Below are 12,315 nucleotides of genomic sequence, written 5' to 3'. Positions count from 1 at the left end.
TCAAACCCTGTTTTTTATGGGTAAGGGGGTTCTTGGTGACTTGTATGTGGGCAGTGGGTATGTTGTTCTTTTTATTCTGCTTTTTATACCTGCTCCTGGTGTGGTTTGGCTACATACAAAGTTTGAAAAAGTTGCAGTTTTTATTGCTTTGAGTTAAGCATCTGTTGCCTAATGCCTGTGTTTGTCACACTAATATAATTGGGGACAACTGCCATCTACACACTGCAGGTTTCAGTGTCTGGTCTCAGTCAGATGGTAGGGTTGTCCAGTGCATGAGTACATTTCAAACCAGCGGGCCATTGATTCTAGGCCCAAGACAGGACATTCTTGCCAAGGAATTTGATCTGAATTGCTCCTGATGTTTATCCGGCGCTTCTGGGGAAAAGGTAAACTGTCAAAGTCTCTCTGGATATGGGCTCCTGGTATTGGAACAAAATTAAATGGGTAATGCTGCAAATGGTGTCTGAAGCTGGTGCTTATACACATGTCAGGTAGGTCAAGATATGATTGAGCTGGTTAAATAATGAAGAGCAGAAGCTGGCACAAAATCCTGGAACGAGTGGGTCCTTCTTCTGCACCCTTGGTGTAATGGAAATCGTGGGAGCCTGGGTTTGCCTGCAGGCAGGGACCGATGTGACCAAACTTGAAAAAACAAAAAGGATAGTTTCAAAGAGTTTATTTATTCTGTGTGCTGTCCTAGCACATAGATTAGTTTGAATAAAGGGGTTTTCAGCTTTGGTTCTCTGTTAAGTCCCAGTAATGTTACATAACCAAGCAACAGATGTGTGTGAGTTCTAAATACCTGCACTGTTGTCAACCCACCCAATCCCATTCCTGACAGATTCCACTGATTGTATTCTGGATGGTTCTCTTTTACCATTAGCGTTTCTTCCAGAAACCATCAATATTTAAATGCAAGTGTTTCTGTAACTCACTTAAAAGCTTCGGCCCTTCTGATTTGTGTGCTCATCTGATCTGCTTCCACACAGGAATGTGAGCAATATTATAAATTAAATTAAAATAAAAAATATAGCTTAGTTAACAGGTAGGGCTCAGCCATTACAACTAGGTAACTGTAACCTAATTTGTTTATACAATATTGCAGATGTGCAATATTAAAATGGGACCCACTAAAACCACGGCACTGTACCGTGAAAGGTGAAGATAACCATCTGGATTAACAATGCAAAGCTAGACAATGGTCATGGGTTCATTCTTCAACCTCCTGCTGTTCTTCTGGCATCTCAATCTCAGGTTGTATTTCAATGTCCAAGGAGAGTGTCACCTCCACTGGCTGTGAGTCTGCGAGAGAGAGAGAGCGAGTAGGAGATTATACTGCAAGCATATTAACACTGCTCTGTGAAATAGGGCTCTGTACCTCTTGACTGACGGACACAGGCCCCAGTGTACTAGCACATTTGAGAGAGGGAAGGCGAGGTCTGAGGTCATTACATGCTCATATTAATGACTGAATGACAATCATGATCTCATTAATGGCTGCCAGGGAACAACTGCTGTGGGTTCGAGTTTGTGTTGGGATGATGGTGTGTGTTTGTGTAAGGGCACAGTGCGGTGGGTGATTGCGCAGTGTGTACTTGGTGAGTGAACAGTGTGTGCTGGGTGAGGATGCGTATTGCGTAGTGTGTACTTGGTGAGTGTTTTATCTGGCCTGACCTGGTATGTTTATCCAGGGCAGGACATCCAGAGAGCAGCGGCCGAAGGAGCGGTCGGAGTGGGTCTCGGTGGCGTACAGGACCTCCCGAAGGTCGGGGTTATCAGGCCGCTGGGCCTTCACCCGCACCTCCAGAAGCATGATCGCCTTCTCCTTGATCTTCCCTGAGCTGCTCTGCACCGTGGTCCGTCTGCTGTCCGCCCACAGCACCCTCTCCTGCACCTGTGTCCTGCACAAACCCCACACAGGCACAGCTATGAGCGGGACCCCTCAACACGCAAAAACCCCACTCTGTTCAGAGCGCAGTGGTTCTGCTGATACTACACACCACATCTACACTTCCACACTCCGCTCCGTAACATACCCTGACACCCTCATACATCTCTGACACATATATGAGACTCATCCTCACTCCAGTACAGATCTTACACTGCAGAAAACAGAAAATAAGTTTGTCTCAAGAAGTGTTTTACTCTTATATTTAGACTTAAAATCTTATTTCTATTAGGTTTTTTCTAAATAAGACCAAAATATTAAATATTGCCAATGAGGTGAGACAGTTTGACTAATTTCAAGATTTACCAATGGGGAAAATAAATTTCACTTGTCATGCAAGCAGTAACTCAAAACAAGTTAATATTATCTACTTGGAAAAAATATGATTTTAAGTCTCATTACAAGACTAAAGCACTTTAGACATACTTTTACTGTGTAATAGACCCACGCTGCTTTCTTTAACACCCCTCATACTGCAACACTACTTAACTGCAGATGGGCAGTATCACTGAACCGTATACACCATATCACAGTACTGTATCTAATGTAGCTTTATTCTTTTGCTGAGGTTGTATATTTAGCATTTATCTATAGATCCACACATGTGCACTCTCTCAGCCACTCAGACTCACGGTTCGATGCCCAGGTTAGCCAGTGTGGCTTCCAGGAAGGGGAAGGTCGTTTCGGCGCTCAGGATCTCGATGGGCAGAGGCACACACAGGGGTATGTCGTACCACAGCTCGCCACACCGTGTGTCGCCCTGGCGCTGAGAATCCACCGGTTCGTCCGTTGCTGGAGGCGTCTGTTCCTCTGACAGCTCCACCTCTCCCGGATCAGAATCTGTCTCTCCAACCGCCATTCTGACTGCCCAGGTTGGTTCAATTGCAGTCAGTCAGTCTTGTATTTCGTCTGTTTGTCTGTCGGGGTACTTCTTTCTGCCAGAACACGTCCCTGCTCCTCTTTGGGAATTCCTCCCCCGTCTTCCTTTCTAAGATGATTATTGTTGCAGTCCTAATCCTCTGCCACCTCCCCAAAAAGTAAAATCAAAGTAAAGCGATGGGGAGACCAGCAAGCATCTCTCCTCTTGTGTGAATCTGACGTGATGGCCAGACACTGGCGCCGTCTGCCTCTCTCTCCCCCTCTCCACACGGTGATATAAACCCTCGGTGGAAACGTGTGTAATCTGTCGCCCGGTTGTGAATTTATTAAAATGTCAACGTCTGATGAACGAACCTGACATGTTTGTATCCCAGGATTCTCCTGCCCTGGTGTGTGTTAGGATGTAGGTGGGGTTCCACTGGGAGGGGGTTACCCTCTACAGATCACTGTGCTAACAGGTTGGCAGTGGTTTGTGGGTAAAGACCTTAGAATTTCAACCAACCTTTCAGATTCCCAGCCAGTAAACTTTCACCTACTGTGCTCAGTATGAGGTGAAACTATCACCATGTTGTATACTTAAATCTCCACTTTATTGTTTATTAAACTACATGCTTGTCAGGGTTCTCATTGGAAAATGTATGCCTGTTTGGGGTCTGTATCAGTTGCAAGCTTTTAAATTATATCAAGTATTCTTAATATGCTTGTGCAAGTTATGTGGTACTGTTTAAATAGCTTTTCCTGTTACCTACTTGTCTTTGAACTGCTCTAGTAACTCACTATTTCTTAGTTGTGGAATTTAATGTTTGTGTGAGAGCAAGAAAAGTGCTTAAACTGTACACATGTGGTCCCATGTCCACTTTCTTCTCAGTAATCAGCAAAAAAAAAAAACAGGTGTGAGATGCTGCTCTCCGCAGGGACCCCTCTCCTTGTTTCCGCTGTCCTCAGGCTTGTCTGGTGGCAATGTGGTGCTACATTTTTTCTGGATAACTCAAACCACCCCCACCCACCACCCTCCACCCGACACCCGCTACCATGGTTTAATTGTATGAAGTTATTCAGCCGTGAGATCAGATAGAACATTTGCCAGAGAAGCACAATGATGTCAGAGAAGGCGGAGTGCTGCCTGTTGTCCCACAGGGCTGCTGACTTTGCTCTTTAATCTGCAATTTGTGCTTCCACAGCTGCCTCCTTGTGGCCAATCTGACTCACTAAACAAATCTTTTTTCTTGTAATGACCCTGAAGGATTTTCTTATTTTATTCCAAATGACCTCAAGACCTGTCTGGCTACTGCACAGGGAAGCCAATAAGAGTTGAATGTTGTCACTTTCCAGAGACTGGAAATGGGCCACTAAAATTCCATAGAGTAGTTATTGTCAGTACCAGTGCAATTGGTGCGTCAGATTCCTCATACTGTAGGAGCGGTTTTAATGAATGCCACACAAGTGCACTGTCATGCATCGTTCTTATCTCTGCTTGAAGTACAAAGTGTGTTGCCTATGCCATAAACATTGCTATTTATCTGTGTATATCCTGGCAACACTGAATCACACTGTCTGTGTGTCTAATATGCCTGCTGAATCTGAGCTTTGTCTGTGTGTCCAATGTAGGCCTACCTTCTGAAAACTCATTAAAATAGGTTTGATTTGATTGTGATCAGTTTGGAAACAGAGGTACAAGGAGAGGATAAAAAGTAATGATGGTATGTGTAAGGATGGTTTGTTTGCGATTAATCAATTCCTTGAGATTACAAGAAAGTGCTTGTGTACAACTGACAGTAATGACACAAAAGAAAATATGGTGTTACAGCTTGAGTTCACTGTAATGCCACTTCAATGACCTGCAAATTGCTTGACCCTGGTGAAGAAAAAAAAAATCCTAACTGCATACAAATACACACTCACACACGCCCGCCCACACACAAACTTGACCACATAACAATTCTTCCTTCATGTCTAATCGATTTGAAGACTACAAGGGGGGGGGGGGGGGGGGGGACTTTCTGAAGCCCCTTGCTCGAGCTAACCCCTTGCTCCAGTTCTTGGGCTGTTGCAAGTGGCAAGTGTTGGCAGAGCTCCCAAAAATGTGTTGACGTCTTAGTTCTGATGAGAATCACGAAAGTTGTGGGGAAATACACACCATACTCAACAGTAAACATAGAACGTGGGTGAGAAACTGAAGGAGTAAAGCTGAATATTTCGCATTCCAAGACGCCTTTAAGACAAAATCTAAAATGGCATATCAGGCGTACCAAAGCGCTCAGCACAACGCCCCACCGGATCAAAGTTTCCTGTGGAATATATTTCAGAGGTGAGTATTGTAAACAATATTACCAAGTTAACGCACATTTAGCGACTCACTTTCAAATGAGTCGCGAAATGCAGTGCTACTTTATTGCTTTCTGGTGAATAAAATAGGAAAAACGTTATTTTTTCCATAACGTTTAGTTAAATGTTGCTGTGATATTATTTGACATAGTTGCATAGTTTGAACACGAAATCGCGTTTTGGTGGCATACGTAGCCTTGCAGTCCTAGCATTATACAATAATGCAAAAAAAATTAATTGTGTGCCAGCGTGAAGTTGGCATTTATTTTTTATCAAGCTGACAAATCGACCTTGGACTTTTTAAATATCATATTTGATATTTAGCTGGCGAGCTAACAGTAGCCTACTGTGCTGGTTCAACGCGGATTCGAGCATTAACTCGAGATTTAAAAAATGTAAAAATACACCTTTAAGCTTGTAAGAGAAAGACCCCATGAAAGCAGCGTGCTGAAGTTTTATGTACCCCCACCCTCCTACCCCCGCCCCAATCTACAGAGTAGACAAAGACCACAGCGGTGCGATCTCGGACACAGAGCTTCAGCAAGCTTTATCAAACGGTACTGTGAACATGCACCTGCCGGTGTGGTATTCATGTGTGCTTCAGTGTCTGTGGTAAGAGGCGTCAGGCCAGCCTGTTCCTTGTGTCCATGTGGTTTCAGATTCCTGTTCTATTTTCAGCCAGAATTCCTGAGACCCCTGTGGGGGTGGGGTCAGTAGGGCTACCCCTGTCTGTTGGGAGGGTACACCACAGCGCCCTCCATGTACCTTTCCTGGTACTGCCCTTAACTCTGCACTTTATTCATGTGTGTTGGCAGAGCCAGATGCAGTGGTTAGGTATCTAAACTTGTAACTAGAACGTTGTCTGTTCAGATCCTTGGGTGGGGTACTGCTGAGTGTATACAAGCTCGGGCTAGAGGCCTCTTCTCACACAACCCTATTCACCTGTTCCAGTTTACCCAACCCTATTCACCTGGTCCAGTTTACCCAACCTTATTCACCGGTTCCAGTTTACCCAACCCTATTCACCTGTTCCAGTTTACCCAAGCCTGTTCTCCTGGTCCAGTTTACCCAACTCTATTCACCTCATCTAGTTTACTCAACCCTATCCACCTGGTCCAGTTTACCCAACCCTGTTCACCTGATCCAGTTCAGTTTTCTTGCTGAAAAGTGCTATTTCTGAGGGAAATCTGTCAGCAGGTGAAAATCTGGTCTGTCGGGGAGGCTGTGTGTTGGTTGTCAAGTTGGCCAGGCAACCAGAAGGATGTCGGTTTGAATCCTGGGAGGGGCCCTCAGCACAGGATCATGGATCTATAGGTTCAAAATAATTCAGCCTTTCTGAATTCAGATATTTTCATCAGCACCAGTAGCTAAAATGTGATTGCTTTCCAATCAAGATGACAGTCCATTATGAAGGGCAAGATTGTAAAATCAGATCAACCTAACAAACCCATGTCATTACTAATTTCTTCATCCCTACATGTCATTTAGTAATACATCTCTCTTATTTCTTATAGGTACCTGGACACCTTTTAATCCTGTAACTATTCGATCTATTATATGTGAGTCTTACATTTTACCAGTTTATATCTGCTGTATACAAGCTTTGCACATATTTGGCCAGGCTCTGAATTTACATGTTGCAGCTGGCAGCAGTTGGTCCAAGTATAGTGCCGTGAAAAAATATTTGTCCCTTTACTGATTTCCTCTATTATTGCATATTTGTCACACTGAATGGTTTCAGACAAAATGTAACATTAGACAAAGGGAACCCGAGTAAACACAAAACACATTTAATGATAAAAGTTATCAAACACCCATATCACCCATGTGAAAAAGTATTTGCCCCCTTAAACAAAATAACTGGTTGCTCCACCTTTAGTAGCAATATCTGCAACCAGACGCATCCTATCATGTGATAAGTCTTTCACATCGCTGTGGAGGAATTTTGGCCCACCCTTCTTTGCAGAACTGCTTTAATTTAGACAAATAGGTAGGTTTTTGAATGGTTAATTTCAGCTCTCTATTGAGTTCAACTCAGGACTTTGACTAGGCCACCCAAAACTTAAATTTTCTATCTTTTCAGCCATTCAAATATGGACTTGCTTTTGTGTTTTGGATCATTGTCCTGCTGCATAACCCAATTACACTTCAGCTTCAGCTTTTTCACGGCACTGTACATTGTATACCATGATCAGATAATTTAACCTGTCCATCTAAGGACTTAACCCATCTGGATTCATCAGAGTAGTTTACTCAATGGTTGGCTCATGCTCTTCGCTTTGTGTAGCTATGTTTGACAGAGACAACAAAGGTGGGGTGAACTTCCAAGAGTTTGGGGGAGTCTGGAAGTACATCACTGATTGGCAGAACATCTTCCACACCTACGACACGGACAACTCAGGCTTCATCGACAGGAATGAGCTGAAGCAGGCCCTGACATGCTTTGGTAAGCAGTGTATTCGCTCCTCTTAGGCCTCGTGTTTGTTCGTTCCTGTGTGTCTTCAGCCTCGTGTGTGTTCAGCTCTGAGTCTGTTCAGCCCTGTGTGTCTTCAGCCTCATGTGTGTTCATCCCCAAGTGTGTTCAGCCCTGCGTGACTTCAGCCTCATGTGTGTTCAGCCCTGTGTGACTTCAGCCTCATGTGTGTTCAGCCCTGTGTGTCTTCCGCCTCATGTGTGTTCAGCCCTGTGTGTCTTCCGCCTCATGTGTGTTCAGCCCTGTGTGTCTTCAGCCTCATGTGTGTTCAACCCCAAGTGTGTTCAGCCCTGTGTGACTTCAGCCTCATGTGTGTTCAGCCCTGAGTGTATGCCTGTGACCTGTGGGCACAATTTGGATACGGCACAATATCGATAAAATTAAAAGAAATTGTGAGACCATGAGTTCATCTGTAATTCTGCGTAGTGAATGTACTGCAACATAAATATCCCTCTTATCCTACAAAGAAAGTTGACAAAAAATGACACAAGGCAACTTGGTCACTTTTATTCTTGAATATTATACTCATGAGGAAAAACGGTTTTGTGCAGACATCTGAAAACTGAGTAAATCTCAGGGTTAGTAAAGCTTTCAGACGCTGTATGCCTACATGTCCACACTTCCAATATCACATTTTCTGTACAGACTTCTGCTTCAGGCTGTGTCTCACCAGCGCTGCTCTGTGCTCCAGCTTCGTTTGCATCGGTTCTGGGCTGTTGGTGTCTGTAACGAAAATGAAACATTAACCTAACGTGAAATCCCTTTTAGGGTACCGCCTGTCGGATCAGTTCTATAGCATCCTGATTGAGAGGTTTGACAGACAGAGGAAGGGTCAGGTGGCCTTTGATGACTTCATTCATTGTTGTATTGCGCTCCAGGTAAAGTGTCTCCCTGTCATTTACACTCATTGAAATTATGTGTTTCATTTATGGTGTCTTCCTCACGTAAAATGGGTATGGTGTGTAAATGGACATACTGATGTTGGTACTGTATCTTGCTGTAGTTAACAGTGAGTAGCATTAGAGCCAGCCATTGGTATGAGAGCACAAACTGTTCTCTGCCAGTCTGGGACAGTGACTAGAGCTCTGCAGTCTGCATGCAAAGACTGTGGGCTGGAATTATGGGCTACAGAAGGGTTAATGGTATAATCATCATATAGACGTGCTGGTAGTTTTGTTGGAATTTGTTATGGCAAAATGTTCAGTTTTAGTCTCCTGAATAGTCATCGCTGATGTGGCTATGTTCTTTCTTTCTTCTGGCCGGGCCTTATGTTGTCGCTCCGGTGATTTGCATCTGAATATTACTGGCAAATATAATGGTATCCTGTTAACTCCTTTTTGAGCTGCTGTTGTTCTTCCACAGAGACTAACGGACATGTTCAGACGATATGACACGGATCAGGACGGCTGGATCCAGGTCTCTTATGAGCAGTATTTGTCCATGATGTTCTGCGTTGTTTAATGACCCCGAAGTTTGCTTCCACTCTCTGGGACAAAAGTCAAAACCGCTGCACTTATTTTGCTGGTAAACGTAGCCAGACTTGCAGGATGGACACGTTGTTTTGAGAAAGCAGTCCATGTGAGAAACTGACAATAAACTCTTGAGTAAAATCAAGAGCAATGCAGTGTGTACGGATTTACACTGCGAAAGCAGTCTATAGGCACAGAGCCTACTGTTCAAATGACTGACATTTTAATTTAGCCATATTTGTGTTAACAAATATAGTTTATTTACAGTAGTATAAAATTAGAAATGTGTGGTCTTTGATTTTGCAAGGATATTATCAAATTCAGCTAATTTTGCCTCGCTGTTCCTTCTGGGCAAGTGCCTTGAACTGTACTTTATATTAAAAAAATATTTTATGAAGAAGAGATGGAAACTGTTTTGAAAACTGACCAGAATTTTTTATGCAGGCATGTGCTAGAGCAGACAACAGGTGGCGCCTTTGGACTACAGTAAAGATTTAACATATTTGGAAAATCAGTCTGGCACTGGGTAGGAATCACTTCTTTGTTGCTCAGGAAGATCAGAACTGTGTTTTATTTAACCAAAATTTATTTGTAATTACAAAGCTCTTCCTTAATCGTGTTGTTTTACTGATCATTTTTTGCATTCTGTAATATTATGCAATGAGTGGACTTTGCTATTCCTTCAACAGTGAGATAAAATTTGGGCAGAAATGATCTTCAAGGCCTCATGTTAAATCCGCAGTCACTTCAAATGGGAGGAGGTCTCCTATAGGAGTGTATAGTATGCTCAACATTGGAAAAATACATGCTGAAAAAGTTAATTAGCCTGCACAGACAGGCTGAGATATGAACACGGGCACGTTATATATAAAATAAGCTAGCTTGTCACCATGTGTCAGGCTGGCTTTATTCAGACAGCCTTGCTTAGATATGTGGCACTACTGCATCAAGTCCCTTAATGATGTAATGTGTATGCCCACTGTGCAGTGATTGGGTGAATTTTGTGCTGCGTGTTTGTGCATCTGTACAGGGGATGGCATTCACCAGGCACGTTGGTACGTTTCACACACACGTGCTCCAAGGCACAGAAGGAAAACAGGTTTTCCCCTGAGATGTAATATCCCATAAATCCGACAGCTGCTTTGCTGCTACGCACAAAACACACTTTTGCCACAATTTCTGCTGCAGTTACTGTACACTTCACTTGCAAGAATCAGTTGAACTTGCTAAGAGCCACAGATTTACTGCTCCTCATTTCCAGCTCAGTTAGCAGTGCTGGTGTTAAATAGTACCCTGCAGGCTGAGCCATGTTGAGCGGTTAATGACCGTGATCCTTTAAGATTAAGATCACTTTATTGCCCACTGGAATATCACTCCTGGATACACACATGCATGATCCTGCTACATACGTGCACTGTATCATCAGAGAGGTCAGAGCGCAGGGTCAGCCGCAGTGCCACGCCCCTGGAGCAGTTACGGGTTCAGTGCCTCACTTGAGGGCTCTTCGTCAGTGTTGATGGGCGCCGTAGATGTAACTAGTGCTAGCCTGCTAGTTGTCAGTCAAATTCTCTACCCCTGAGCCACCTGCTGCCCCAGTTGTTTATCATTACTTACATAATTACATAATCATCACTTTAGTGGAGTTGTGTGATTTTAGTGGAGTACTGATCTAAAACGTTAGTTTTATTAGTGGTAGGAAAATGGCGAGCATTTTTGGATTGTGTTGTGTTGTGTTATGGTATGTTATGTTATGTGTCTGGATTGGGCCATCCAGGACTACGGTATAGTGCGCTATGATATTCCCCCTCTGCAGGTGGTAACCCCTGAGCGATTATATCTTACAACATGCAGGGATGTCCAGACCCTTTGATGCTGAAGGGCATTCTGCAGTTAAAGGGACAGGTCACTCTAGAGAGTGGAAACAGGCATGTTATTTTGAATGAGCAAAATCAGACCCACCCCAACCCCCACTCTAGACAGAAAGCAGGCCCTTAGTCTTGATGTTGGGAAGTTTGCAGGCTGTGAGTTTGACACTGGTTAGAAACCCCCCCCCCCCCCCCCCCCCCTCCAAATTGGGAAGGACAGAGAGGGCCGGGGAGGAGGGTGTTTGGTGTGGTGTCTCCTCAGATTAGATGTGCACCGGCTGGTTTTGGTGCTCACCCCTAACAGACGGGCCCTGCCAGACACGGATTGCTTTGTCACATGATGCCGGAGGATCTGCTGAGATGGCCGAGGATGCAGGCAACGGGCTGCAGGCAGAGAAACCCAGACTCCACACTGCCCTTAGGGTCCTGTCTCTTCCAGCTGGAAGTGACATCACCCATGAGGTGCCACATTAGCATCACAGGACAGGATGTTCTGAACAGACTTGGCCTTTTGGCACTATTAGGATCATCGTAAATCAGAATGGTCCATTTGTGTGTGTGTGGGGGGGATCAGGTTGTTAGGGAGATGAAGCAGGGTGTGAGCAGCACTCTGTAGGGACCTGTGCAGAAGATATGAGGACCGGTCATGTGATCATGTTCTGTGGTCCATGTCCCAGTCTAGTAACCCTAAATCTCTTTATCAGGTAGATTTTCTGTGCCACAGCTAATGCATATTTATTTATACTAGCAATGGTAATAGAGGTAGCAGTAATTGTAATAATAGTAAAAGCAACATTAACAATAATGATTATTTGTTTTGAAAATAATCACTTGTATACGGTATCTTACTCGTATACAGTTGTAGCTTCACTTAATACTACATAAAATAGTCACTCTGAGAGATTAGTCCAACAGGAGAGCAGACTGCAAAATAGGGTAAGCCAGTTACCGATGTACAAACTAACTCTCACCCACTCACTCACACAGACCCACACACATGCACATATGCGCTTGCATACACATACACACACACACACACACTCGCTCTCTTATGCAAACACATGCGCACTCTCTCTTTTAGCTGGTAAGGAGTGTTTCCCAGCACAAAGAAGTGTCTTATTCCATCTGTTGATTCTTATTGTGAGAACAAATGTCAAATTCACACAGGCCGAACTCCAAACACTTAGCTAAGCAATCAGCACTGTGTCATGTGCTGGTAAATTTAGCCAGAGAGAAAAAGTGTATTTATTTTTAATAATTCTCTGCTTTGAGGGCTGAGCTATCATGGAGGTATGAACTGTGTGTTCTCTGTTAATTAGCAAAAAAAACAGCATCGATGGCAGATACCCTTCCCCC

The 12,315-nt window shown here is 43.9% G+C and overlaps 1 protein-coding gene across 3 annotated transcripts; it reads left to right on the top strand.

Moving 5' to 3' along the window:
• The first annotated feature begins 4,809 nt into the window (after nt 1-4,809).
• On the top strand, nt 4,810-9,808 carry LOC118234399 (programmed cell death protein 6-like). 3 transcript variants are annotated; one of them, XM_035430900.1, is made up of 6 exons: nt 4,810-5,135; nt 5,648-5,709; nt 6,667-6,711; nt 7,440-7,598; nt 8,394-8,503; nt 8,988-9,808. In XM_035430900.1, the coding sequence occupies exons 1-6, from the start codon at nt 5,059-5,061 to the stop codon at nt 9,084-9,086; spliced, it is 552 nt and encodes a 183-aa protein (XP_035286791.1). In that variant the 5' UTR covers nt 4,810-5,058; the 3' UTR covers nt 9,087-9,808. The 3 variants fall into 3 exon arrangements, with proteins under 3 accessions (XP_035286791.1, XP_035286793.1, XP_035286792.1); XM_035430901.1 differs by lacking the exon at nt 5,648-5,709 and having other exon boundaries at nt 4,842-5,135; XM_035430902.1 differs by lacking the exons at nt 5,648-5,709; nt 6,667-6,711 and having other exon boundaries at nt 4,841-5,135.
• Nucleotides 9,809-12,315: the final 2,507 nt, after the last annotated feature.

This window comes from Anguilla anguilla, chromosome 8 (genome assembly GCF_013347855.1).
Source record: "Anguilla anguilla isolate fAngAng1 chromosome 8, fAngAng1.pri, whole genome shotgun sequence".
NCBI classification, from domain to species: domain Eukaryota; kingdom Metazoa; phylum Chordata; class Actinopteri; order Anguilliformes; family Anguillidae; genus Anguilla; species Anguilla anguilla.
Note: the sequence above shows the minus strand (reverse complement) of the source record. Positions and strands in the feature narration are given on the sequence as shown.

What these genes read in the sequence shown, in the direction of transcription:
- LOC118234399 (XM_035430900.1), top strand. Translation starts at nt 5,059, where the DNA reads ATGGCATATCAGGCGTACCAAAGCGCTCAGCACAACGCCCCACCGGAT. An exon ending in CTGTGGAATATATTTCAGAG is followed by an intron (nt 5,136 to 5,647) that starts GTGAGTATTGTA and finishes CCCAATCTACAG; the next exon opens with AGTAGACAAAGACCACAGCG. An exon ending in ATTGTTGTATTGCGCTCCAG is followed by an intron (nt 8,504 to 8,987) that starts GTAAAGTGTCTC and finishes GTTCTTCCACAG; the next exon opens with AGACTAACGGACATGTTCAG.